The 25,286-nt window shown below is 62.2% G+C and overlaps 1 protein-coding gene across 1 annotated transcript in view; it reads right to left on the reverse strand.

Annotated features, from left to right (window-relative positions):
* DNAH17 (dynein axonemal heavy chain 17) overlaps positions 1-25,286 on the reverse strand; it is an 89,674-nt gene that overhangs the window by 18,215 nt on the left and 46,173 nt on the right. Inside the window, 18 exon segments of the mRNA XM_028520107.2 lie at positions 5,497-5,619; positions 6,226-6,461; positions 6,729-6,921; positions 8,421-8,536; positions 8,720-8,927; positions 10,567-10,784; positions 10,927-11,022; positions 12,529-12,693; positions 13,253-13,486; positions 14,903-15,064; positions 15,747-16,013; positions 19,800-19,991; positions 20,154-20,318; positions 20,885-21,046; positions 22,946-23,037; positions 23,605-23,752; positions 24,379-24,481; positions 24,705-24,870. Of these exon segments, the coding sequence (XP_028375908.1) occupies positions 5,497-5,619; positions 6,226-6,461; positions 6,729-6,921; positions 8,421-8,536; positions 8,720-8,927; positions 10,567-10,784; positions 10,927-11,022; positions 12,529-12,693; positions 13,253-13,486; positions 14,903-15,064; positions 15,747-16,013; positions 19,800-19,991; positions 20,154-20,318; positions 20,885-21,046; positions 22,946-23,037; positions 23,605-23,752; positions 24,379-24,481; positions 24,705-24,870 (3,046 nt within the window).

Consider the following 25,286-nt stretch of genomic DNA (forward strand, 5'->3'; position numbering starts at 1 on the left):
TCCCCTCTTTCGGGCCACGCTCACACGTGGGGGCCTGACGGCACACTTGCTGGGCCTTCTTCAAAGCCCAGACCTCAGCGCGTTCACCCGCTGCTTCTGTGCCGGGCTCCTGCCCCCGCCCCTGCAGCTGAAGGGGGCGCCCGCCCGCTCCTGCACTCACACTCTTTGTTCTGATTTATTTATTTTGTAAAAAATATTTTAGCCCTGATTGGTGTGCCTCAGTGGATTGAGTGCCAGCCTGCGAACCAAAGGGTCACTGGTTCGATTCCCAGTCAGGGCACAGGCCTGGGTTGCAGGCTGGGTCCCTGGTGGGGGGGGGGGTGCATGAGAATCAGCCACACATTGATGTTTCTCTCCGTCTCTTTCTCCCTCCCTTCTCTCTCCTTAAAAATAAATAAATAAAATCTTTTAAAAAACCAAGTATCTACATATAAATAAATAATTGATTTAAAAATTAAAAAAAATATTTTTAAAAAGATTCTATTAATTTTTTTAGAGAGAGGGGAAGGGAGGGAGAAAGAGAGGGAGAGAAACATCCACGTGTGGTTGCCTCTCACACGCCCCCTACTGGGGGGCTGGCCCACAACCCAGGCCTGTGCCGACTGGGAATTGAACCAGTGACCCTGGGGTTCCCAGGCTGGCACTCAACCTACTGAGCCACAGCAGCCAGGGCTTGTTATGCTGATTTAACTCCTTTATGTTAGAAAGGTAAATAGCAGCTCAACGCCTCAGGCACGACTGGAGAAACAAAACGTGGTCCACCCACAGGATGGAGTGTTACTCAGCCAGAACCAGGAGCTGGGCTCCAGCACCGGCTGCAGTGCGGCCGCGCCTGGACAGCTCGGTGCTGAGGGACAGAGGCCGGCGTGCCAGGCCGCACAGTGCGGGGTTCTGCTGATGGGGAGCATCCAGGGCAGGCGGCTCCGTGGGGACAGAGAGCAGACTGGGGGCTGCCGGGGGCTGGGGGGGCAGCGGGGTGAGTCCTCCATGGCACAGGGGTTCCTGCTGAGCCATGGGAATGTTCTGGAACTAGATACAGTGGAGGCTGCACCGCACTGTGAATCCACTGAATGCCACTGAATTGTACGCATTAAAATAGTTCTTTTCAATGTGCACGGTATGCACTTCACCTGGACTTGGAAAACTAAAACAGACTTCCAGTCAAGATGGAGGTGTAGGCAGATACACTGTGCCTCCTTCTCGCACAACCAAAAGGAGGACAGCAACAAATTAAAAAAACAAAACCAAAACCCCCCGCCCTGGCTGGTGTGGTTCAGTGGATTGAGCGTGGGCTGGGAACCAAAGGGTCGCCGGTTCCATTCCCAGTCAGGGCACGTGTGGGGGTTGTGGGCCAGGTCCCCAGTAGGGGGCGCTTAAGAGGCAACCACACATTGATGTTGCTCTCCCTCTCTTTCTCCCTCCCTTCCCCTCTGTGTAAAAATAAATAAACAACCCTGGCTGGCATAGCTCAGTGGATTGAGCGCGGGCTGCGAACCAAAGTGTCCCAGGTTTGATTCCCCACCAGGGTACATTCCTGGGTTGCAGGCCATGACCCCCAGCAACCGCACATTGATGTTTCTCTCTGTCTCTCTCTATCTCCCTCCTTTCCCTCCCTAAAAATAAATAAATAAAATCTTTAAAAAAACCAAACAAATAAACAAAATATTAACAACAAAAAAAGCCCCAAACCAGAACTGCCAGAGGGTCGAACTGTATGGAAGTCTGACGACCAAGGAGTTAAAGAAAAAATATTCATCCAGACCAGGTGGAGGGGCGGGGAGGGGCAGAGATGGGCAGCCCAGGCGGCAAGGTGGCCGCTGGGGGAGCGGACGGTCCCGCATTCGCACGCAGATAAACCGGGAGAAACAATTGGGGAGTGAGACAGGCTGAGCAACCCAGGGCTCCAGCTCAGGGAAATGAAGCCTCAAACCTCTGACTGAAAACACCTGTGGGGGTTGAGGCAGCGGTGGGAGAGACTCCCGGCCTCACAGGAGAGTTCACTGGAGAGAGCCACAGGGTCCTAGAGTGTACTCAAACCACCCACCCGGGAGTCGGCACCAGCAGGGCCCACTGTGCTTGTGGGAAGCGGGGGAAGTGACTGAGAGCCCGCTGAGAGCCAAGCAGGCAGCAGAATTCCCTCTCGGCCCCTCCCCCACACGCAGCATCACAACGCAGGGACGTGGTAGCCCCGCCCCAGTGAACACCCAAGGCTCCGCCCCTCATACCTAACAGGCGAGCCAAGACAAAAAATATGGCCCAAACGAAAGAACAGATCAAAGCTCCAGAAAAAATACAACTAAGCGATGAAGAAATAGCCAGCCTATCAGATGCACAGTTCAAAACACTGGTGATCAGGATGCTCACAGAATTGGTTGAGTGTGGCCGAAAGACAGAGGAAAGAGTGAAAGCTGTGAAAAGTGAAATAAAGGACAATGCACAGGGAACCAACAGTGACGGGAAGGAAACCGGGACTCAAATCAATAGTTTGGAGAAGGAAGAAATAAACATTCAACCAGAACAGAATGAAGAAACAAGAATTCAAAAAAATGAGGAGGGGCTTAGGAACCCCTGGGACAACTTGAAATGTTCCAACATCCGAATCCTAGGGGTGCCAGAAGGAGAAGAGGAAGAGCAAGAAATTGAAAACTTAATTGGAAGAGCAACCAGACTGGAAAAAAAAAAGGAGAGACAGGGGAAAAAAAAATATGTTTTCAACAGAGCAGATCAGTCCCCCAGGACTCATCCTTTTGAGTGACCAAGAATTAGCCAATCTATCAGATGCACAGTTCAAAACACTGGTGATCAGAAAGCTCACAGAACTGGTTGATTTTGGACGAAATTTAGATGAAAGAATGCAGATTACCATAAAACAGATGCAGGAAGACACGCGGAGGAGAGCCAATAGTGAAAGGAAGGAATATGAGTCTCAAAACAATACAGTGGACCAGAAGGAAGATAGAATCAACCAAGCAGGAAAGCATGATGAAATAAGAATTCAAAAAATTGAGGAAAAGATTAAGAGCATCCAAGACACCTTTAAACGTTCCAACATCCAAATTATAGGGGTACCAGAATCGGAAGGGAAAAGCAACAGATTGAGCACGTATTTGAACAAATAATAAAGGAGAACTTCCCCAAACTGGCAAAGGGAACAGTCTTCCAAGAAATCCAAGGAGCGCAGAGAGCCCCAAAGAAGTTGGACCCAAGAAGAAACACACCAAGGCACATCATAATTACATTAGCCAAGGTAAAAACGAAGGAGAGAATCCTAGAAGCAGCAAGAGATAAGGGGACAGTCACCTACAAAGGAGTTCCCATCAGACTGTCAGCTGATTTCTCCAAAGAGACCTTACAGGCAAGAAGGGGCTGGAAAGAAATATTCCAAGTCATGAAAGACAAGGACCTACATCCCAGATTGCTCTATCCAGCAAAGCTCTCATTTAGAATGGAAGGGCAGATAAAGTGCTTCTCAGATAAGGTCAAGTTAAAGGAGTTCATCATCACCAAGCCCTTATTTTATGAAATGCTAAAGGTACTTATCTAAGAAAAGAAGATAAAGAAAAGACATGTATAGTAAAAGGACAGCAAACTCACAAATATTAACAACCACACCTAAAGCAAAACCAAAAGAAACTAAGTAAACAATTAGAACAGGAACAGAACCACAGAAATGGAGGGCACATGGAGGGTTAGCAGCAGGGGGGTGGGAGGAGGAGAGAGGGGGAAAAGGTATAGAGAATAAGTAGCATAGAATGTAGGTTGAAAATAGATAGGGGGAGGGCAAGAATAGTACGGGAAATGTAGAAACTAAAGAACTCATAAGTATGACACATGGACATGAACTAAAGGGGGAAATGTGGGTGGGAGGGGGTACAGGGTGGAGGGGAGAGAAGGGGGGAAATGGGGCAACTGTAATAGCATAATCAATAAAATATATTTAAAAAAAAGAAAAAAAAAAGAAATTGAAAACTTAATTGAAAACATAATGGAGGAGAACTTCCCCAAACTGGCAAAGGAAATAGACTTCCAGGAAGTCCAGGAAGCTCAGAGAGCCCCAAAGAAGTTGGACTCAAGGAAGCACACACCAAGGCACATCATAATTACATTAGCCAAGATTAAAGAGGAGAGAATCTTAAAAATAGCCAGAGAAATGAGACAGTTACCTACAAAGGAGCTCCCATCAGACTGTCAGCTGATTTCTCAAAAGAGACCTTGCAGGCAAGAAGGGGCTGGAGAGAAGTATTCCAAGTCATGGAAGGCAAGGATCTACATCCCAGATTACTCTATCCAGCAAAGCTATCATTTAGAATGGAAGGGCAGATAAAGTGCTTCCCAGACAAGGTCACGTTAAAGGAGTTCATCATCATCAAGCCCTTACTATATGAAATGTTAAAGGGACTTAGCTAAGAAAAATAAGATAAAAAATATGAACAGTAAAATGACAACAAACTCAGTTATTGACAACCACACCTAAAACAAAAACAAAAGCACACTAAGCAAACAACTAGAACAGGGACAGAATCACAGAAATGGAGATCATATAGAGGGCTATCGGTGGGGAGTGGGGAGAAGGGGGAACAGGCGCAGGGAATAAGAAGCATAAATGGTAGGTACAAAATAGGGGGAGGGTAAGAACAGTGTAGGAAATGGAGAAGCCAAAGAACTTACAAGTACGACCTGTGGACATGAACTAAGGGGGGGAATGTGGGTGGGAGGGGGTACAGGTGGAAGGAAATAAAGGGGGGAAATGGGACAACTGTAATAGCATCATCAATAAAATATATTTAAAATAAAAAAAAAACTAAAATAGGTCCAAGATTCGCAAAACGTATAAAATAGAAAGAAAAACGTGACCAATAAGAATCACCACCTGGCCCTGGCTGGTGTAGCTCAGTGAACTGAGCGCCGGCCTGCCAACCAAATGGTCGCCAGTTCGATTCCCAGTCAGGGCACATGCCTGGGTTGCAGGCCAGGTCGCCAGAAGGGCGTGAGAGAGGCAACCAGTCAATTATTTCTCTCCCTCTCTTTCTCCCTCCCTTCCCCTCTATAAAAAAAAAGAAAAGAAAAGAAAAAAAAAGAACCACATCTGGAGGTCATCACTAATAAAACACTGCATTTAGCCCCGGCTGGCGTAGCTCAGTGGATTGAGCGCGGGCTGCGAACCAAAGGGTTGCCGGTTCGATTCCCAGTCAGGGCACAGGCCTGGGTTGCAGGCCATGACCCCCAGCAACCACACATTGATGTTTCTCTCTCTCTCTTTCTCCCTCCCTTCCCTCCCTTCCCTCTCTAAAAATAAGTAAAATCTTTTAATAAGACAAAACGCTGCATTTATTCCCAACTGGGATACGGCCCCACGACCTCGTCTCCCCTCTGAGCCGGGGTCCGTCCCACGTGGCAGCATTTTGGGGAAGCTCCTGCTGCCCCCCGGGACTGTTCCCCACTCTGCTCCCCGGGGCCGTGCGGGTTAGCCCATGGCGGGCTGCACCCGGAACTCACTTTCCCTTTTTGATCGTGTTCCTGCCCAGCAGCGGGTCCAGCACCGGGTCCACGGTCTCGCCGATGTTCTCGATGAGCAGGGTGTCCCCTTCGGAAACGGCCTGCTCGATGATGTCCAGGTAGCTGCGGGCACAGCGCCGGCCCCAGTGAGCCCCCGGGGGGCTGGGGGGCTGGGCACCGGGCAGCTGTGCGCCCCAGGGGGCTCCGGAGGAGCGGTGGCCAAGGGGCCGGCAGCTCAGGCCCCCCTGTGGGGAGCGCAGGGCGTCCGTGTAAGCCACCCTGTGGGATCCGGGGCGCAGAGCGGGAAACGGAGCCGCAGACCCTTTCACACCTGCCCCGTCCGACCTGCCCTGTGCTCCTGGACGGCCCGGACGGTCGGCCGGCGTGCAGGGCGGCCCTCATCCCGGCCCCTGTTCCTCATCGGTGACGAGGAAATAAAGCACACAAGAGACGAGGGACGAGGGAACGAGCAGCCAGCAGCCGCCCGGCCCGCCAGTGGCCAGGCCGGCGGAGTCCAGCCGGGCCGGGAGCCCAGGGCGGCACACCTGACCGCAGGAGCCGCAGGTCACGGGGGTCAGAGCTCCAAGTTTAATTCTTTACTCTTGGTGCCATTCCAAGGGCCAGACAGTAAAAAAACAAAAATCCACCCGTTGGATGCTGTGTGCATTTGAAGACCCACGGGTGGTTTAACAGGTACGAGGCCCCCCCCCCCCAAGGGCGCGCCCGCACCTCTTCTGCCCCAGGCGGATGGCTTTCAGCTCCTCCCCGTATTTGTTCCGGATCCACTTGATGCCTTGCAGCTGAGCGTCCACAATGAGGGGCCAGCGCTCCGTGTTGCACAGGATGGTGGCGTTCTCGGTGGACATGCGGTCGCTGGGGAGCCCCTGGTTGTTCCACGTGGCCACGTCCGCGTCATCGGTCAGCAGGGTCAAGGGGTCCAGGCCCTCTGTGATGGGGATGGGGACCTGCGTGGGGGGGGAGGGGGAGGCGGTGTCTCTCGGAAGCGGCGGTGCAGCCTCACGGCCCCGAGGACACAGGTGGTGGGTGACCGACCGGCCACCGGCAAGGACACCGCCACCCCCGCTGCCCTGACGGGCATCAGCATCGGCCACCGCAGGCCGCGGTCTCGACCCCGAGTGGCCGGGGCCTCGGTCTGGGGATCGGAGGGGAGGCCCGGCTGGGACCACCCCGTGGGGGGGCCTCTGGGGCCTCCCGAGGGACCCGCCGCTCACCGCCAGCTTGTTGATGTAAGGGACCCAGAACTTCTCCATCAGCTCGTTCCGGTACTTCTTGGTGAAGTAGCCCACGTAGGACACGAAGGCCGAGATCAGCAGCACGTCCCCGCACAGGGTGACCCCCTGGCTCTTGAAGCTCTGCACCGACTCGGCCCAACGCACATTCTCCGAGGCCAGGCCCCCCACCAGCCTGAAAAAAACGGGGCCACAGTGAGCAGGGTCGGGGAGGGGCCGGGCATCCAGGGTGGGCGGGGTCGGGGAGGGGGCCGGGCATCCAGGGTGGGCGGGGTCGGGGAGGGGGCCGGGCATCCAGGGTGGGCGGGGGCGGGGTGGGGCCGGGGATCCGGGAGGCTCCGGGGAGAGGAACGAGGCGGGCACGCCCCCACCTGTGACCTCTGGCCCTGGCCTAGCGCCCCCTACTTCGATGCTTCAGCGGTGGCCATGCTGCGGGGGGTGGGGGCGGGGAGTCGGGGGCGGGTAGAATTCCAGGGAATAAACGCTTCAGGGAACAAGGCCAATGCTTTCTGCTGGCGGCACCGGGCGCACCGGGTCTCCCCCTCCCCAGGACGTCTGCGCGGACCCATGGCGGCCCTGACGCTCCAGCCACTTCGCCCACGAGCGGGAGCCGCTCCCCCGACACCAGGGAGCGCACTCCGGCTGGCGGTGGGGGGCTGGGCGGTGGCCACAGCGGCCCCAAGACAAGGCAGCCTCCGAGGGCACCTGGCCGCTTGAGTAGTGGGCACCCCAGGGTGTGCCTCGGGCCTCGGGCCGCCGGCTGGACCCTCAGTGGCCCACCACAGGTCCGAGCGCGTCGACCTGCGTCTGCCGGATGCGGCCCAAGGTGGTTTGTCTGCAGCGTCGCCCACACCGCCCTGCCTCCCTGTGACCCGCGGCGAAGGCAAGGGCCCCACCCCTCTGGGGCCAGCCTCTTGCAGCCTGGGGAGCCGCGCCGCTCACAGGGCGGCCTCGAGCGCCGGCGGCCGGCACCCCGCACCCCGATGTGGCGGCCTGGACCGAGAGGGCCGCGGCGCAGACACGCCCGGGCCTCACGGACACGGAGAGAGACAAGCATGGGAGACGTCCCCCTGGTCGTTCTCACACTCATCTCTCGTCGGACACGACCAGGTGTGGGGTTAAATAAAACGTATTGTCAACACTGATTTCGTCTGCTTCTCTGCACTGTTTCAAGGTGGCAACCGGGCAGTTTTGAAGGACAGATGTGGCTCATGTCACGCCCCCCCCCCCCCCAGGGACAGCCCAATCCAGAGGCCACCTGTGCCGGACACACGGTGCCCGGAGCGATGAGCCTGCAGGCCTGCACCCGCCTCCACGGTGCAGGTGGCCTGCGGACACACCCCGGTCCCGCCTGTGTGGGCGCCCCAGGCAGGCGGGGGCCTCGGGACACCGTGCTGTGCCAAGCTGTATTTCCCGAAGGTCATGGAACGTCCCGAAGGTCACGGAATGCCCAGGTGCACCCGGGGGGCGTCCCCAGCTCCAGGAGGTGGGGCCTCCGGTCAGCAGTCGGCCATTCTATTTACCCAGGCGACTGAGCTCAGGGGGTGAAAGCTGGGGCGACACCGCCCCCACCTGGGGCTCCTCCCCCCTCCGCCAGAGGCCACGCTGCAGGCTCCTCCCCTTCGGGGGCATCTGAGGGACAGGAGGGGTGGCCAGCGGGGCAGAGCGAGCTACCTGTTGGCCAGCGAGATCACCCTGTTGGTGGCATCGGCCTCCTGCTGGCACTTGATCTTCTCGGCGGTCGCCTTCTCGAACGCCGACGTCAGGTTGTTCAGGTTGGCGTTGAGTTCCTGGAAGGACCGGGCGGAGGGTCCAGAAGTGCATGGGGACGGCGGCTCCCCCGCCCCCGCGCTGGGACCGGACCCCCTGCATCCGCCCGCGGGCGCTGTCCCGGGCTGCAGAGCGTCTCCCGGCAGCGGCCGTGACGACCCCCTTTCGGCAGAGTGCCGGGCCGGCCGCGCATGCGCACTCACGGCGATCTTGTTCTTGATGCGGGACAGCTTGTCCTGGGCCTCGGCCAGCTCCGCGTTGGCCTCCTCCAGCGCCTGCCGCTTGGGCGCCACGTCGCAGTACACCTCGTAGAAGCGCACGATGTTGATGCACCAGGAGCACAGGCCCGCGGCGGCCGTGGACTTGGAGCGGATGAACTCAGGGTCAAAAGTCGGGTTACCCTGGTAGGGCCTGGCGGGGGAAGAGGGGCGCTGGCCGGGGGCTCCGCAGGGCGCCGCAGGCCCCATGTCGGTGCCCCCGACCCGGGCCCCGCGCTGCGCGCGGCTCCGGCCGTTGGCTGCAGGGGACAGCAGTGAGGGAGCGTAGGGTTTTTTTTTTTTTTCCTTCACTTAAGATACAACAACCCCCTGACTGGCGTAGCTCAGTGGATTGAGCTCCGGCTGTGAACCAAAGCATCGCAGGTTCGATTCCCAGCCAGGGCACATGCCTAGGTTGCAGGCCATAACCCCCAGCAACTGCACATTGATGTTTCTCTCTCTTTCTCCCTCCTTTCCCTCTCTAAAAATAAATAAATAAAATCTTTAAAAAATAGATACAACCACCACAGGAAGGAGGAGGAAAAGGGGAGAAGGCCCCTGGGGTATAATTTGGGGTGTGCGGGGTCTGGCGGGCAGCGATGTGAGGCGCTTCAGCCTCTCCGTCCCCGGCTGTCCCACAGCCAGCCTCTTCGCAGTCCAGGGGCTTAAAGCCCTGACTGTGTGCGAGCTACCGCGTTAGAGACCAGGGGACACGCCCATGGGGGCAGGGGAGGCGGTCCGGAAACCAGGGTTGTTTTACGGAGCACCACGTCCTGAAGCATAACCCAGGCCTGCCGGCCGCAGGGAGAATGAACTCTGCGGATGATCCGAAGCAGGACGGATGGCGGACTTGGCCTCGGGCTGGGGGCGCAGCGGCCCTCTCCGCCCCCGGGGGGGGGGGTGTCTTACAGGGAATCGGGTCCACGTGGCCTGAGGTTTTCACACACTCGGAGAGTGGGGGGCGGGGCGGAGGGGGGGCGGTCAGGTTTGCTGGGCGAGGAGGAGGAGACAGTCACGCAGGCATGGACATCCAGCGGCTGCTAAATAACGAAGCTGACGGGGCGTCGTAAACACACAGGGAGAAGCGTCTTATTTCCCCAGCGAGGTCAGGTCGGGAAAGTAAGAGCAGAACCAATGTCATTTCCACTTTGGGGAAAAAAAAAACTTTGGAAGAAGGACCGAGATTCCCTAAGCGCTGACCGTGGCGGCTCCCCAGGGACCTGTCCTTCCTCCGACACGTCACACTAGTCTTTATTTTCACACGCTTCCCGTTCGTCCAGGGGTTTCCTCAGCGGGCAGGGCTTGGAGATGCGGGGGGTCTCACCAGGGGTCCCGGGGACCCAGGGATCCGGGGTGCGGCCCCTCCTCCGGTCGGGGTGGAGCCGACCCTGAGTCTGGGTTGCCAGGGGAGATCCAGGCAGGCGCCCCCCCCCACCGAGGTGTAAACGGAGCGTGTGCAGTGCTCCCGGGCGCAGGGCCTCGCCAGTGCTAGTGCACTGGGATCTACGGGTGAAATGTGGGTGCGTGGGAGTCCCCCCGCACGCTCGTCCCAGTCCCCCACCCAGGGGTGGCACTGCCGGCTGGGTGAGTGTGTCCCCTCCGGGTGAGGTGCGCTTACAGGGGCAGCCAGGCGGGGCGGCTACCTGCTCTGCAGCGCAGGCCCCTGCCCTCCCCTGGCAAGCGGGGGTGGGGGGTGGGGGGGAGACTCCGGGGCCTGACGGCGCCTGGACGTGGCCCCCGGGGGGACTGAGGATGGCACCGCGGCGCCACCCACGGCGACCAAGGACACTCACTTGAACGCCTTCAGGCAGGCCTCGGGGATGTGCTCCTTGTCGAACTTCTTCAGGGAGTCCAGGAACGTGTCCACCTTGCCCATCATCATCTTCGCGGCCTTCCAGCTCTTGTCCTTGGGGATCTTGCCCCCCGGGGCGGTCAGGATCATGACGGCGGCCGTGACGTTGACCACGGCGTCCGGGGGCGACCCGAAGGACTTCAGCTCTGTCAGGTTGTTCTGCAGACGACCGACACGACCGGCCCGTGACCTGGGAGGGGGCCCCGGGCGCCCCGGGGACGGTCCCAGGGAACCTGCCGTGGACACGCCCCGCCCCGGACCCACGGCCAGGGCCCCCGTTCCTTTCTCGCTCTCCGCTGACCTTGTTCAGGGTGTCCAGCGCTTCCTGCGCGGCCAGCAGGGCCGGCTCGGCCTTGGCCAGGTCCGTCTCGCAAGCCTTTTGCTTCTCAGTGACGTTCTGGGAGGGAGCCAGGTGGGAAGGGTCAGCGCGGGCGGTCTGCCTGGGTGGCGGAGTGTGGGGGGAGTGCGCAGGGATCCAGGGGGGCGGGGAGGCGGGGAGCCCCCCCTCCGAGTGCCCCCTTCCTGCTCACGGAGCGCCAGTCACCGCCTGGAGTGCGTGCGCCCCTCTCCCCCCTGCCTGCGTGGTCCCGGCCCCTCCACACTCAGGGCCATGAGCCTGCCGCGGCGGACGGGGGTCGGGGCTGGGAGCTGACCCTTCCGCCGGCCCCAGCCCCCGGGCTGCAGGGGAGCCTGCAGAGCAGCCTGGAGACCGTGAGGCCGTGCTGCCCCTGGGACAGTTCAGGGACGCAGCTCCCCCTCCCCTGGGGAGAGTGAGGGCGCCTCCGGTCCCGCACGAATTCCTTCCTTCCTCCATTCGCGCACACGCCCGTTCCCTGAAGCACGCATTCCTTTGCCCTGTGGGTCAGGAGGAGTCCCTCCGAGCCTTTGGGTGCCGGGCAGACAGGCCCGTGGAAGCCTGGTGTCTGCCAACAAGAAGCGGCACCTGCCTGACACCAGAGGGCGATGAGGATGAGGAGCCGGGGTGTGTGTGTGTGTGTGTGTGTGTGTGTGTGTGTGTGTAGCATTTCTGGGGCTTTGCGGAGCCCTGAGGGTGAGTCCCAGGCGGGGCCAAGAGCCTCCCGGGGAATCCCGTCCCACATCTGCCTCGGGGACGGCGCGAGCGTCACTGAGGGACACATCTGGAAAGCACTCCGCTGGCCGGCTGCGCGGGAAGCACCGGCCTCCTTCCCGGGAGCTTCCCGGGGGCTGTTTCTGGACTTGGGGGCCGCAGACAGGTGGGTGCCCCGAGGGCGGGGGGCGGGTCACAGAGCTCAGGCTGTCGGATGAGGGTCCCGGCCCAGAGTCTGACCGCACCACCTGCTAGTTCTGTCCTTGGGCCTCAGTTTCCTCATCTGCCTCCCTCTCAAGAGACAGCGGACGGCTTCTGGGCCGCCCGAGATCCAACGCTCTGCAGACACGGGATGGGTGGCCCACAGCCATGCAGGGGGGCGGGGGCGTGACACCGGACCAGCAGGGACAGGGAGCTCCTGCTGGGAGCCCACCCCGCCAGCGACAGCGAGACCTTGGGGGGCTCCGGGGCAGCAAGTCCGAGGGCCAGGGCTGCGGGGGCGGTGTCCCCAAACCCAGCCGTGCCCAGGGGTCGCCGGCAGCGTCTGGTTAGGACGCAGACCCGATTCAACCCAGCGGGGCCGGGATCTGGGATCCAAGGACCTGCACTTATTGGCTCCCGGCCACGCTGCCACCCGGCCTGGGGACTGCACTCGGAGGGGCGTGGCTTCAGGAGGACATTTCTCTGACAGACAGGCCTCTTCTGAGCTGGAGGCCCTGCCCCTGGCGACGTGCCCTCCCCCCGGGGGTGGGGGGCAGTCCCCTGGGTGGGGGGCCCTCTCAGCCTCCCCCGGGGCCTCCCGGGAAGGCCCGGGCGTGCAGACTGGCCACCCACCTTGTTGATGACCTCCACCTTGATCTCCTCCTCGTCGGCGATGGCCTTCTCCTTGCTGACCTTCTCCGTCTCCACGCCCACCACGTGGATCAGCTTGTCCGCGTTCTCGTTCTTCTGCTTCAGCTCGGCCTCCTGGATGGCCAGCTTGGCCTTGAGGTCGTCCACCTTGGGGGGGAGACACCAGAGGGTGGGCGAGTGGGGCCCGGCCCACGCGCGCTGCCTGCCCTCCGGACGGGCCTCGGGCCAGGGCGGCCCCGGGGCTCCGCAGAGCTCCCCGGGACACACTTGGAGGCACCTTTGCGGTTTCTCTCAGGGAGGTACTTATTGAGCACCAGCTGTGTACACAGGGTCTCGAGGATAAGACACATTCTTAGTGAGCTGACATCCAAGGTCCCCCGATTTAAAAACGTCAGCAGTGTCAGGGTGCCGGGGGTTCTGGGGAGGTGGCCCAGAGAGGGAGCCAGAAGCCAGGAACAGACGCTCCCCGGGGAGTGGCGGGAGGGTGGGCTGGGAAACGGCGGCTGGTGGAGCGCCCTCCTGCCTCCTGCTCGTTTCTACCCCAGGGAGGCCGCTCAGCAGCTGCAGGCTCTGCCCGCCCCCACCCCCCTGTGGATGCTGCCCCCAGGGGGTCTGAAAGGCACCTGAGGGAAAAGGACGCAGCCTGCTGGGCTGGCCTCCCCCCCCCCCCCCCCCCCCCCCGCTCCCGCCCTCCCGGCCCCCCCACCTGGGAGGCCGTGCTCTGCAGCTTCATCAGCCCGTTCTCCAGCCTCTCGATCTTGGCCACCAGCTCCATCCTCTTCCGGGCCAGCAGGTTCTGGTAGAGCTTGATCTGCTCCAGGAAGGTTTTGGGTGTGGTGTAGTTGTAGCGCCTCTCGGTGGCCAGGTACACCTTGGACATCTCGTTGACCGTGGTGTGCACGTAGGCCATGAACAGGCTGATGGAGGCCTTGACCTCCGGCTGCAGAGGCGACCCGGGTTGCAACGCTTTGTGGCCCGTGCGCCGCCAGGCGTGCCGCCCCCCAGCCCCGAGGAGGGGCCCGGTGACCGGGAGGCTGCCGGCCTCCGGGAAGCCGAGAGGCACGGCTCCCCCCTCTCCCTCTCTGAGGTTCCCTGTCCCGTGAGGCGCGACACAGCCAGGTCGCAGGGGGCAGCAGAGCTGGTCACCGTCACTGTCTCTCAGTGAGCGTCACACTCACACGCGTCCCTGTGCCCCTGGTGAAGCTTGGAGGAACCCGGGCCGCCCAGCAGGCTCCCACGGTGCCTGTCCTCTGCTGGGCCCCGGGCTGGTGGTGACCCTCTGACCAGCCCCCTCTGTCCGCCACCCACACCACAGTTTCGTCCCCCACTGCCCGGGCCCACCCCGCCCGCCCAGAGACCGGCCCTGGGAGCTTCGCTGCCCCGGGAGCCAGCCGAGGAACACGGGTTCTCCTGCAGGTTAAGGCGTGAATGTGTCCGGCACACGTTTCTCCGGCATCTAGCCGGCAGCCTTCGCTGGTGCCGGCGGCGGGGCCACACCCCGATCCCAGCAGGCTCGTCCTGGGGCCGGACGCCCGCCTCCATGCCCCGGGCGAAACGCCGTGACCGCGGTGTCCCCCTGGGTACGGCCCGTCCCGCAAGGGACCGCTCCCGAGATGGCCAGCTGGGGACCCCACCCCGCTGTAGGAACTTGGGAAAAGGCTAATCCCGGGTTCGGTTTATCCCGCGACGCAGCCAGATCTGCGGGCAGAACGGAACGGGACGACGGAGCGCGAGGGTGCAGAGGCCGGCTGGGCCGGCAGCGAGCCCCAGGGGCGGGCGCGGGCGCCGCCTCTCGGCCGGGAAAGACGCCGTGGGAGGAAAGGAGGGCAGGCTCCCGCCGCCCTCACCCTTGTCCTGCCCTGGAGACGGCCAGGCCCGGGGAGGCTGGGCCGTGCCGGGCCGAGGCAAGAGGACTGGGTGTCACTCATCACAGTGCACACGGGGGGCGGGGGAGGGGCAGCCGCTCCAGGCGGGGGCTGGGCGGAAAGCCCGAGTTGCCCAATCTGACGGCAGGTCGGTGCCGACCCTCCTGACCCCGCCTTGTGGGGCGCGGCCACAAGGCCGGACCCCCGAGCTCGCAGAAACAACCCTCCCTGCCCAGCAGTGCGGGGCCGAGACCCCCACAAACAGCAGCCCCCTCCTGGGGTACGGGTTCCTTTGCTGTGAGTCTTTTGGCCTCGACGTGGACCTTAGACAATCCTGCATGACACCTCCACCCGTCTCGGTCACCTTGTGGCCGAGGCGAGCACCTCACCTGCCTCGCCCCAGCCCGGGCCCTGTCTCCGGCGCCCCCCTGCCCCCGCCCGCCGCGGCTGGCACAGCCGGGGCAGGGGGGAGCCGTGGCCCAGCGACTCACCTGGATCCCCTCCGTCTCCTCCAGAAAGCGGGCGCTGACAGACACCAGGGCGTCTTGCGGCCACTCGTGGAACCAGTCGATGGCCGTGCAGTTGACCACAGCAGGGAACTTCCTCGCCCGGACTCGCAGGACAGAGCCCACGGGGGAGAAGCACAGGATCACCTGCGAGTGGGGCACGGAGGGGGCCCCCGGGTCGAACGCGCGGCCATGGCAGCCCAGCAGGCCGCGCTCGGCGGACGCCCCGACCCTCCCCAGGGGTGTCGGGGTGCAGAGGTCGGCCCTAGGCGCCCCCCCCAGAGTGACGCTGCTCTCCAAGGGGGCGGAAGAGTCGGGGTGAAGGGCGGACGGGGGATGGGCATCCACGCTGGGCGGAGGAGGCCTGACACTAGGGAGGAACACACTCCTGTGAGCGGGTCTGGTCCCCCCGGCCCCGGGAGACTCGCAGCCCCCTCCAGGCCCCAGGGGGCCGTGGCCGGTGCACACACAGGCTGGGGCTCCTGGGACCCGAGCTGCAGAAGGCCCAGGGGGCCGGCCCTCTTGCAGGACCAGGGTCTGCCTCTTCACGGGAGCCCCAGCCTAGTTCTGCCTCCGTCCCCTCAGAGGGGAGAGGGAAGGCCAAGGTGTACTTGTCTATTTGAACTTGCCGTCTGTTTGCGTGTGTGTGTGTGTGCAAAACACTTCTTTCGGCCGTGAAATGCTGCTAGAGGCCCCTTCCAGCGGGCAGCCCCACGGCCCGTCCACTCCTGACGGGTTTCCCCATGCTGGGGGGACAGCCCCCGCCCGCACCCAGACTGGACACGGGGCGCCCGTCCCCCGGGCCCCCCCACGGAGACGGGGGCCGTACCTTGAGCTGCCTGCGGACCTTCTCGATGAAGAACTTCCAGCAGGCCTCCCGCGTGTCGGCCATGCCCTGGGACTTCACCTGTGGCCGCATGGACGAGATGATGCTCTCCACCTCCTCCTCCGCGAACAGCCCCGGGATCTCGCCCGAGGCCAGCAGGTCGTTGATCAGCACCAGGAACTGCTCCTCGGCCACCTGGGAGTCCGTCATCAGGAACACGGACGCCACGTTCTTCACGGCCGCCTTGATGTACTGCGCGTTCAGGTCCACCTGCGCCGGGCAGACACGCGGGGGGTCCGTGTCGGTCCGTGTCGGTCCGTGTCGCCCGCGCGGAGGCGTCCCCACGGCCCGCTGGGAAGGGGCGCCCGCTCCGCCGCGTGAGAGCTGGGCAGGGTCCCTGAGGGGACGGGGGTGGGGGGGAGCCGTGGGCAGGGAACCCCCGAGGTGCAGTGACGCCGTTCCCTGCAGCCGTGCGTGGGGGCACCCCGAGGGGGAAGCACGGCGGGGGGGGGGGGCCAGCCTCGCCAAGGGGTGGGAGGAGCTCAGCCCTAGAAGCAAAGGGAATCGTGACCCTCGGGTGGGCCTTGAGGTCGTGACACTGAGTGGCACTGGCCAGGCTCCGGAGGACGGATGCTGCGCGGTCCCACCTGTGCGGGGCACCGACACGGCACTCCAGAGAGACAGGAAGAGGACAGTGGGCACCGGGTGCAGGGGCGGCGAGGGTGGGGGGGAGCTGTTGGTTCAGGGACACAGTGTGGGTTTGGGGTGATGACAGCAGCGTTCTGGAGACTGGGGGAGGGGGGCGGAGCGGCCGCGCACCAACGTGAAGGCACCTAACGCCGCTGAGCTGAACGGTTCAGACGGTGAATCCAGGGTTCCGTGGGTCTCACCACACCCAGAAAAGGGGGGACCCACGCCTTAAATGGAGACCCCAAGGACCCCCCTAAAACATGTGCGCCACAGGCTTGGATCGGGGGACCGAACGCTGGAGAGAAGGGTTTTCCAAGGCCCCCCGACACGAATGGGCCCCTCCCCATCAATGGCGGGGTTTAAGGAGGGAATGGAACACCCACCCAGGCACCGGGAAGAGGGTTCGGGCATCACAGAGCGGTGGGCTCGGGGGGGCTCACGGGTCTGAGACACACGCCACGGACGCGTGTAGGTGGTAGACAGACGTTTAAAGTTTGAGTGTCGTCCGTGTGTTAGGTGTGCGACTCTTCAGGTGGGGTTGGCGGTTCGCTTATCTACGCTGCCTGTTTTTTTCTGTGAGACCCGCGGGCCTCTGCAATCGTTACAAAGGCTTTAGAAATGTCCACTACAGGCGTCCCCAGGGCTCAGGTCTGCCCCGTGGAGCCCACCCTGCTGACGTCTCCCTGCTCAGAGAGACACGGCCCAGGTCCCGCAGCTGGGGTTGGCTGGGGTCCAAGCCAGCCTCGGGCTCCCTCTTTCTCAGCTCTGAGAGCAGAGGCCATGCCCCGGACGTGCCCCGCCCTCCCCCCACCTGCAGCCGGACCCCCCTGAGCTCCGCGCAGCCCCGGGGGGAGAGGAGCAGACCACCCCCTGCATCTCACAGCCGCATGGAGCGCGTTCGGTGGAGGCCGGCCGCGCCAGGATTGCCGGCCTGCACCCGACTTCAGGAGTTGATGGCACGTGTGGGCCTCGGGTTGGTCATCCAGGGGAGCAGGGAGGAGGGGGCTGCTGGGGCGGGGGGCAGCCCGGGTAGGCCCGGGCGGCAGCCCGCGTCCGCCACCCCCGGGAGCTGCGGAGGGTGCTGCTTCGCCCCTGTGCCTGGGGACGGCCGGACGGGAGAGCCGCAGAGGTCCGCCCAGTTCAGACTCGAAGTCTGGTCGGACTGACCAAGGCTGGGGACGCCGGTCGGAGAGGCTGCTGCTGGGTCCGGGCCCGAGCGGCCGGATCTGGGAGTGACGACAGACCCTCCGGTCCCGGGAATGGAGTCCAGGGGCTTCGAGTGTGAGAAACGGCCTTTCCTCTGGTCCCAGCGGCGGCTTCTCCTCCCGCACCCAGTGTGCGCGGCACCTCTGTCTCTTGCTCCCCCTCTCTGCTCGGGGGGCCCCAGGGCAGTCAGCTAGGGCCACCACCACAGGGCCCTTCCGCAGCCGCGCCCCTTGTCCTGCCTGGAACCTCCGTGGCCTTGACCTTGGGGCCAACTCCTCCATCTCGAAGCTGAGCCCTCGCTGGCCTTCCCTTCACGCCTCTCTGCTGTGGGTCTTCTGCCGACGCTGCGGACCACCACTCCGGGCCAGGGCCCTCGCCCTGCACCCCCCGGGGGGTCTGTCCCACCCCGGCCTGTGCAGTCCCTCTATGCAGTCCCCTCCTCTCCCCGGCCGTCCGGCCTGCCCCAGGGTCGCCCCGCCCCTCCCCAGGGCCCCCTGCCCTGCTCCTGCAGCTCCCAGCCCCTCGGCGTTCCCTGCTGTCGGCGACCCGCCCTGCACTGTGCTCCAGGTCTTGTCCCCTCGGCTCAAACATCTTGCTGGCTTCTCGTGTCCTTGGGACCAACATGTCCCTCAGGGTTGGGTCCCAGCTCCTCCCCTGCTGCCTCTGTGTCCTCCAGGGGCACCCACAAGCTCAGGGTCCGGCCCGCACACTGCTGTCACGTCACCGGCATGGTGGAGGACACACACGTCCCAGTCCCAGCACTAACACACACACACGCTGCTGATATCGTCCTGGGACTCTATTATCAGAACAACAATGTGTCTTATGAACTTGTGTTGGCTCGGGAGTCTGCTTCCCCGACAGGAAGGAAGCGAGGGCCTTTCGCCCCAGTCCCTTTCTGTGCTGACCTCTGAACCCACAGGAGCTGCTTTAGGAATGAAAATGGGGGACGGTGCAGAGCCACCCGCCGAGGGCGCAGGGGGAATGAGCTGGGAGGGGCGGAGCCCGGAGCAGCCGCAGCCCCCGACCGACAGGAAACATTGCATAGCTAAGACCCAGCACCCGTGACCGTCCCTGACATGAGGCACCAGGAGCAAAACCCACGCAAGAACCGAGATGCGCAGGACACCATCAGAAAAACAAATCACTACGATGCGGCGGGTCGAAGAGAAACGTCAGTGGAGAGAACGTGGTAATACAGGTGGCTGGTCCCTTGAGAGAGAGAAAGAGTAGAACCCAGCCCTGGCTGGTGTGGCTCAGTGGAGGGAGTGCGGGTCCGTGAACCAAAGGGTCGCCTGTTCGATTCCCAGTCAGGGCACATGCCTGGGTTGTAGGCCAGGTCCCCAGGGCAGGGGCGTGTGAGAGGCGACCACACATGGATGTTTCTCTCCCTCTCTTTCTCCCTCCCTTCCCCTCTCTCTAAAAATAAATAAATAATAAAATCTTAAAAAAAAAAAACAGAAAAAGAAAGAGTAGAATCCACTGGGCACAATGACAATCGGAAGGCCCATGTCGTCCTTCTGGGGCCCTCTGCTCGCAGACATCCCCCCCACTTCCTGCAAGATCCAGGGCTCCGAGCTGTGCAGCGCCCCAGAGGCGTCCTGCTACAGCCGCCCGTGCCGTGGGGAGGGGCTGTGGTCCTGGCCCACGGAAGCCGCCACGGCACCAAAGCCAAGAGAGACACGCCCACACAACGCGGCCAAACCACCGTCAGCTCTAACCGGAGGCGGCGTGACAACCCATTCTGAACAAGCTGCGTTTTCGGGAAGAAGAAATCGATGCCAGGCCTCAGCGGCGTGTCATGGGGTTGGGAGACGGGATTGCGCTCATTCGTGTTTCATGAGCTCCAAAAGCGGCCAGCATCGCGAGCGCGCAGGCAGAAGCTAGGGACGGCGCCGAATCACCCCACCTGGGAGCCCCGCCCAGTGACGCGGGCCGCAGCGATCCCTGGGCAGCCCCGGTCTGCACGGATTTTACAGACTCCGACCTACCGTGCAACGGCACCCACGCGTCCTCCTGCCTTTGTCCTTAGGGCCTGGGCCCCGGCCGAAACGTCCCCGGCCTTTACTTTCCACGGTGCGGAGCCCGCTGGAGAGGGTCAGCCCGCCCACCTTCTGGAAACGGGGTGTGAGGGGCCCCGCCCCCTGACCCCCCCCTCACCTTGAGGTCCGCGACCCCGTAGCCCTTCTTGAGGGTGATCTGGAAGACTTCCAGCGCGCTGATGTAGGCGGCCAGGCGCGAGAGGCTCTGCTTGCCGCTGCCGCCCACGCCCACCAGCAGGGCGTTCCCCCGGGGCGACTCCAGGATGCGGTTGATCCTGCAGATGTGCGCCACCGCGTCTTCGAACAGCACCTGCGGGGGCGGGCGCGCCTCAGCCTCTCGCCTGCAGGGGGCGCTCCCTTCCCCGGCACGGAAGTGCGCCCGGCCCCCGGCAGGGGGCGTTCGCCACCGTCGCGCAGCCCCGGAGCGCAAGGCGGGGTGTTCGCGCTGTCCGCTGGGGTGCCGCCCACTCACCAAGTTCATGACCGCGTTGACCTCGTTGTAGCTGTCCAGGACCTCCCCTAGCAGCTTGTTCAGATGGGCGCTGTCAGTGACCGGGAGGTACTTGGGATCGCCGACGCCCTGGGCGAAGTGGCTGAAGATGTTGGGTTTGGCAAATAAAAGCTCCTCACTGAGATCCTGGGGAGAAGCCGTAAGGGACTCCTGTCGTTTGCCTCCCGCTGTTTGCACGCCGTGGACGCGCCGGGGACGCGCCGTGGACGCTGCAGCCCTAGCACCTTGCCACGGTGCCTCAGGAGGCGGGGCCACGCGTCCAGGGCCCAAACCATTGTTTCTGGCTGCCCGGCAGACAGCTGGGTAACACTCCCTGGCGGGATGGCCCATCGCCCGTATAGGAGGAAGAAACTGATAGTCCAAAAAAATGACTTCAAAGAAAACAAAAACAAAAAGCAAAGGCACCAAGAACACCCAGGACGCAGCAGCGAGAGCACAGACACCCAAGCGGGGCCTTTCTCCACCCCGAGTGGATGCGGAAGGTCGTCACACCCTGACCTGCTGAGGGGCCGACTCCTCCTCGCTCAGGTGCGCCCCCACATGGCAGGGTCGCTCCGGCGGGACCCAACGTGGTCCTTCCCGTCCCCACCAGGGGCTCTTCCAGGAGGGGCGAGGCTCTCAGGGGCCCCGGGGCTCGCTGCCCATTGGAGGACTTTCCGGGCTCCCCAGAGGGACCCGGTGGCCGGACTCACGTCAAAGAACTTCTTGGTGGACGCGATGGTGACGCGGCGCAAGGTCTCCTGGTCTTTCTCATCGATCATCTTGTCCCCGTACACCCTCTCGGCCTCATGCAGCCAGAGGCGGACCAGGTCCATCGGGGTCTTCAGGACCTCTGCTGTGGAGAACAAGACCCCCTTCCCGGACACAGGAGGGTCAGCGCCTCCCGCTGCGGCAGGAGGGGAGCCGGCCTGGAGCTGTGCGTGGGCGAAACCAGACAGCGGGTGTTTCCCCAGGGAGCCAGCCCTCGGCTGCCGGTGCAGTGTCTTCCCCACCGGGAAAGCCGCCGGTTGCCAAGACCACGCAAATCCCGAGGCTGGAGGGTGTGTCTGTGGCCAGGGAGACGTGGGGGATTCCTCCCCACAAGACAAGGTTAACGGCTTCACCCGCTAGTGGGCTGGACGGTGAGGAAGGGACGAGACAGGCTCATCTCGGGGGGGGTCTCAGGGCGGTGGGGGACGAGCATGCTCTGCAGCCAGCCTGCCCGGGTCCGGGTCCGGCTCCGGCTCCAGCGCGGCCGCTCGCTGACCAAGGGCCCCCAGCAAGGTCAACAGGTGCTCATGGAGGGTGTGCTGTTTCCAGGGCTCTCCGGGACGCCGGGAGCACAGTGCCAGCAAGACAGACCCTGCCCTCACGGAGTGTGCGTGTTAGTGGGAGAGGCAGCCAGGCCAACAAAACAACAAGGTGAATTGCACATCGTGATGTGCTCGAAAGACGTGCACAGGGGCAGCCGACAGAGGGCGTGGGGAGGAGGAGGAGCCCTGGAGAGCAGCCGTCTGAGCTGACGCTGGAAGGGGGGAGACGGGCGGGGCTTAGCCGCCCTGAGCTTCAGACTCTCCTTCCGGCACACGGGGGTGCGAGAGCACTGACGTCGTGCGGAGGAGAAAGCGGGTGTGGGGGCCAAACCCAGTGCCGGGCTCAGACCGGACGGTCAGTAAATGAGGGGCAACAGCATCACTACCACCCCCATGACCCTCATCGTCACGTCGTCACCACCACCATCACGGTGTCACCATTATTACATCATCTCCATCACTAACACCGTCACCATCACTACCATCATCTCCATCACTAACATTATCACCACAGCTACCATCATCACCATGGCCACCATCATCACCATCACTGCCATCATCATCACTAACACCATCACTAACACCATCACTAACACCATCACTAACACCATCACCATCACCACCACCATCACCATCGCTACCATCATCACCATCACTAACAATGTCACCATCATCAACACCATCACCATCACTACCACCATCTCCATCACTACCACCATCTCCATCACTACCACCATCTCCATCACTGCATCATCACCATCACTACCATCATCACCACAGCTACCATCATCTCCATCACTACCATAATCATCACTAACACCATCACCATCACTGCATCATCATCACTAACACTGTCACCATCACTACCACCACCACCATCACTACCACCATCACCATCACCACCACCATCACTACCACCATCACCATCACTACCACCATCACCATCACCACCACCATCACCATCACTACCATCATCACCATCACTAACAACGTCACCATCATCAACACCATCACCATCACTACCACCATCTCCATCACTACCACCATCTCCATCACTACCACCATCTCCATCACTGCATCATCACCATCACTACCATCATCACCACAGCTACCATCATCTCCATCACTACCATAATCATCACTAACACCATCACCATCACTGCATCACCATCACTACCACCATCACCATCACTACCACCATCACCATCACCACCACCATCACCATCGCCACCATCATCACCATCACTACCATGGCCACCATCATCACCATCACTGCATCATCACCCTCACTAACACCGTCACCATCACATCACCAGAAGCACCATCATCATCATCATCACCACTGTCATCAGTCCCCAGGTCACTTTGCCGTCCCTCCTGACAGCAGCGGAGGAGCAGAGCCCCTGTGCGCCAGGCGCTGGGCCGGGAGGCGGCACGGCGTGCAGCGGAACGCACGGGTACCTGGAAAATATTGGAGAGGTCCCTGAGGTTGAAGATGTAATGAAACTTAATGGCCGTCGGAAGAAACGTCACCGTGACTTTCTGGTGCAGGGCTGTGAAGGGAGAAGAAGACAGTGACCCTCGAGGACTCTCCGTGGCCCCGGGAAGGGCACGGCTGCAGGTGCGGGGTCTAGAGCAAATGGACTGTGAGCCGGCGACGCTGTACGGAAGGAGCCTGCACAGGCGCAGAGGGGGACCCTGGCTGCCCCCCATGACTGCAAATCGTCTCTGTGTCCACTGGGCTTCCCACCCGCTGCTCCCGCTCCAGTGACCGGATTGCACCGCATCTCCTGTTGAACCCAGCCTCGCTTAAAACACATTGATTGAGCCCTGGCTGGCGTAGCTCAGTGGATGGAGCTCAGGCTGCGAACCAAAGCATCGCAGGTTCGATTCCCAGCCAGGGCACATGCCTGGGTTGCAGGCCATAACCCCCAGCAACCGCACATTGATGTTTCTCTCTCTCTTTCTCCCTCCCTTCCCTCTCTAAAAATAAATAAACATAATATTTAAAAAATACTGACTGAGAAGTGTAGATAAAATGTCAACCAGGGGAAAAGAGGAAGCAACCACCAGCCCCTTAAGGCAGCAGGGTTTCCTGGCGGGAGCGGGGCCCTGCTTACCCAGGGCCGAGTTCACCAGCTGGCCGCTCATCCTCTGGACCACGGCGGGGGCCGAGCGGTAGGTCAGGTGCTGGGACAGGATGGTGCTGTAGATGGTCATGAGGGCCTCCTGGCCCGGGAAGCTCACGGCAAACACGCAGAAGTGGCGCTGCCCGGAACAAGCGCGACCCCGCGTCAGGCAGCTGCTGGGGGACCAGCTTGCAGTCCAGCCACCTCCCGGGGCGGGGGGCAGGTTCTGTCCTCGTCGCCCAACTGTCTTGTGGGCATGGCCAGAATGCCTGGTCTGTGGTAGGGTCCCGTAAATATTGACCATTTCCGAGACAACCAAATGTACTTCATGCTCGCAGGGAAAATTTTGACGGGGGTGAAAGTGTCTCGGAGCCCAGGCCTGGGGTTATTTTCCAGGTCTCCGTCTGCTTAGAGGAGCCGGAGCTGAGGTTCTGTCTGGGCTGGGGCGCAGGGATAACCCTCTCAGCATGTCCCGGTTATTGCACTGGACATGCGCCTGCTGGTCGGATATCTCTGGCTCATCCGAGACCCGGATTGGACAGGGCGTCTGCTCTTGCATTTGCTAAATCTGCCGGCCCCGTGGGGTCCCAGGGCCCGGCTGCCTGCCTCCGGACACCCCCAGCCCCTGGAATGTCCTGAAACGTTACGGCGTTCTCCGGAGAATGCCCGCCTGCAGCCCTCCCCTCCCCATCGAGGCTCGCCTTCTCCTTTTCCCAGGGGACCCTCGCCCCCTGGCGGCTGCGGAGTGCGTCCGCCGCCACCCACCTGAAGTCGGGGGTCGATGGTGAAGGACCCGGAGGTGGGATTCATGCAGGCCACGTACTGGCAGTTGTGGACGTCCTTCAGCGTCAGCTTCTGCCGGTCGTACCTGAGCGGGGAGGTCGGCGTTGGGGTCCCGCCCCAGCCCGCGCCCCACCCCACCCCACCCCAGCCATGCCTAGCCCGTGGCAGGAGAGGGAAAAACCTCCGTCCTCCCAGCCCTGCCCCATTCCACATCTCCCTGTGGCCCCGCCCACCACTGCCCCTGCCCGAGAAGCCCCGCCCCCAGAAGCCCCGCCCGTCTCGGCCCCGCCCCCAGCAGCCCTCCCTACCAGTGCCCGTGGTCCATGTGCTGCCGGATGAGCGTGTGCGGGGCCACAGTCCCGTACTTGTCCACCTCGGGCATGTTCATGTCGTCAATGAAGTAGATCAGCTTCTTCGTGCCCGGCGGCCCGTAGTTTCTCCCCGATTTCTTCTCCAGGGGCTTCTCCAGGACCCCTGGGGAAGGGCACTAGTGAGCCGCAGGTCCCGCAGGAGGCCCTGCAGGCCCAGAGTCCCCAGCGCTGGATGCTGGGGCCGGGGAGTGGGCCCCGGAGGGGCCGTCCACCCCCAGGCGAAGGGGGAGGGGTGGACCTCATGGGTGGGCGGGGGGCTGTAGAGACCTTGTGCCCCGTCAGCCTCGGGGCCCCTCAGACCAGCTGCGACGGAGCGCCCTGTGGGAGCTGCCTGGGGGCACTGGGCAAAGGGGTCCTGGCTCCCTGCTGTGCCCCCCACTCTGGGGGTGGAGGCCAGCGGGTGGGGGTGGGGAAACCAAGAAGCAGTGGCAAGTCCCTGGGTCTGTGGGGGGAGAGGAAGAGGAATGTGTGTGTCTGGTGGGGGGCGGGGCGCAGCCGTGTGGTTGGTGGGCCCAGGCT

Source organism: Phyllostomus discolor, chromosome 8 (genome assembly GCF_004126475.2).
Source record: "Phyllostomus discolor isolate MPI-MPIP mPhyDis1 chromosome 8, mPhyDis1.pri.v3, whole genome shotgun sequence".
In the NCBI taxonomy this organism is placed as follows: Eukaryota; Metazoa; Chordata; class Mammalia; order Chiroptera; family Phyllostomidae; genus Phyllostomus; species Phyllostomus discolor.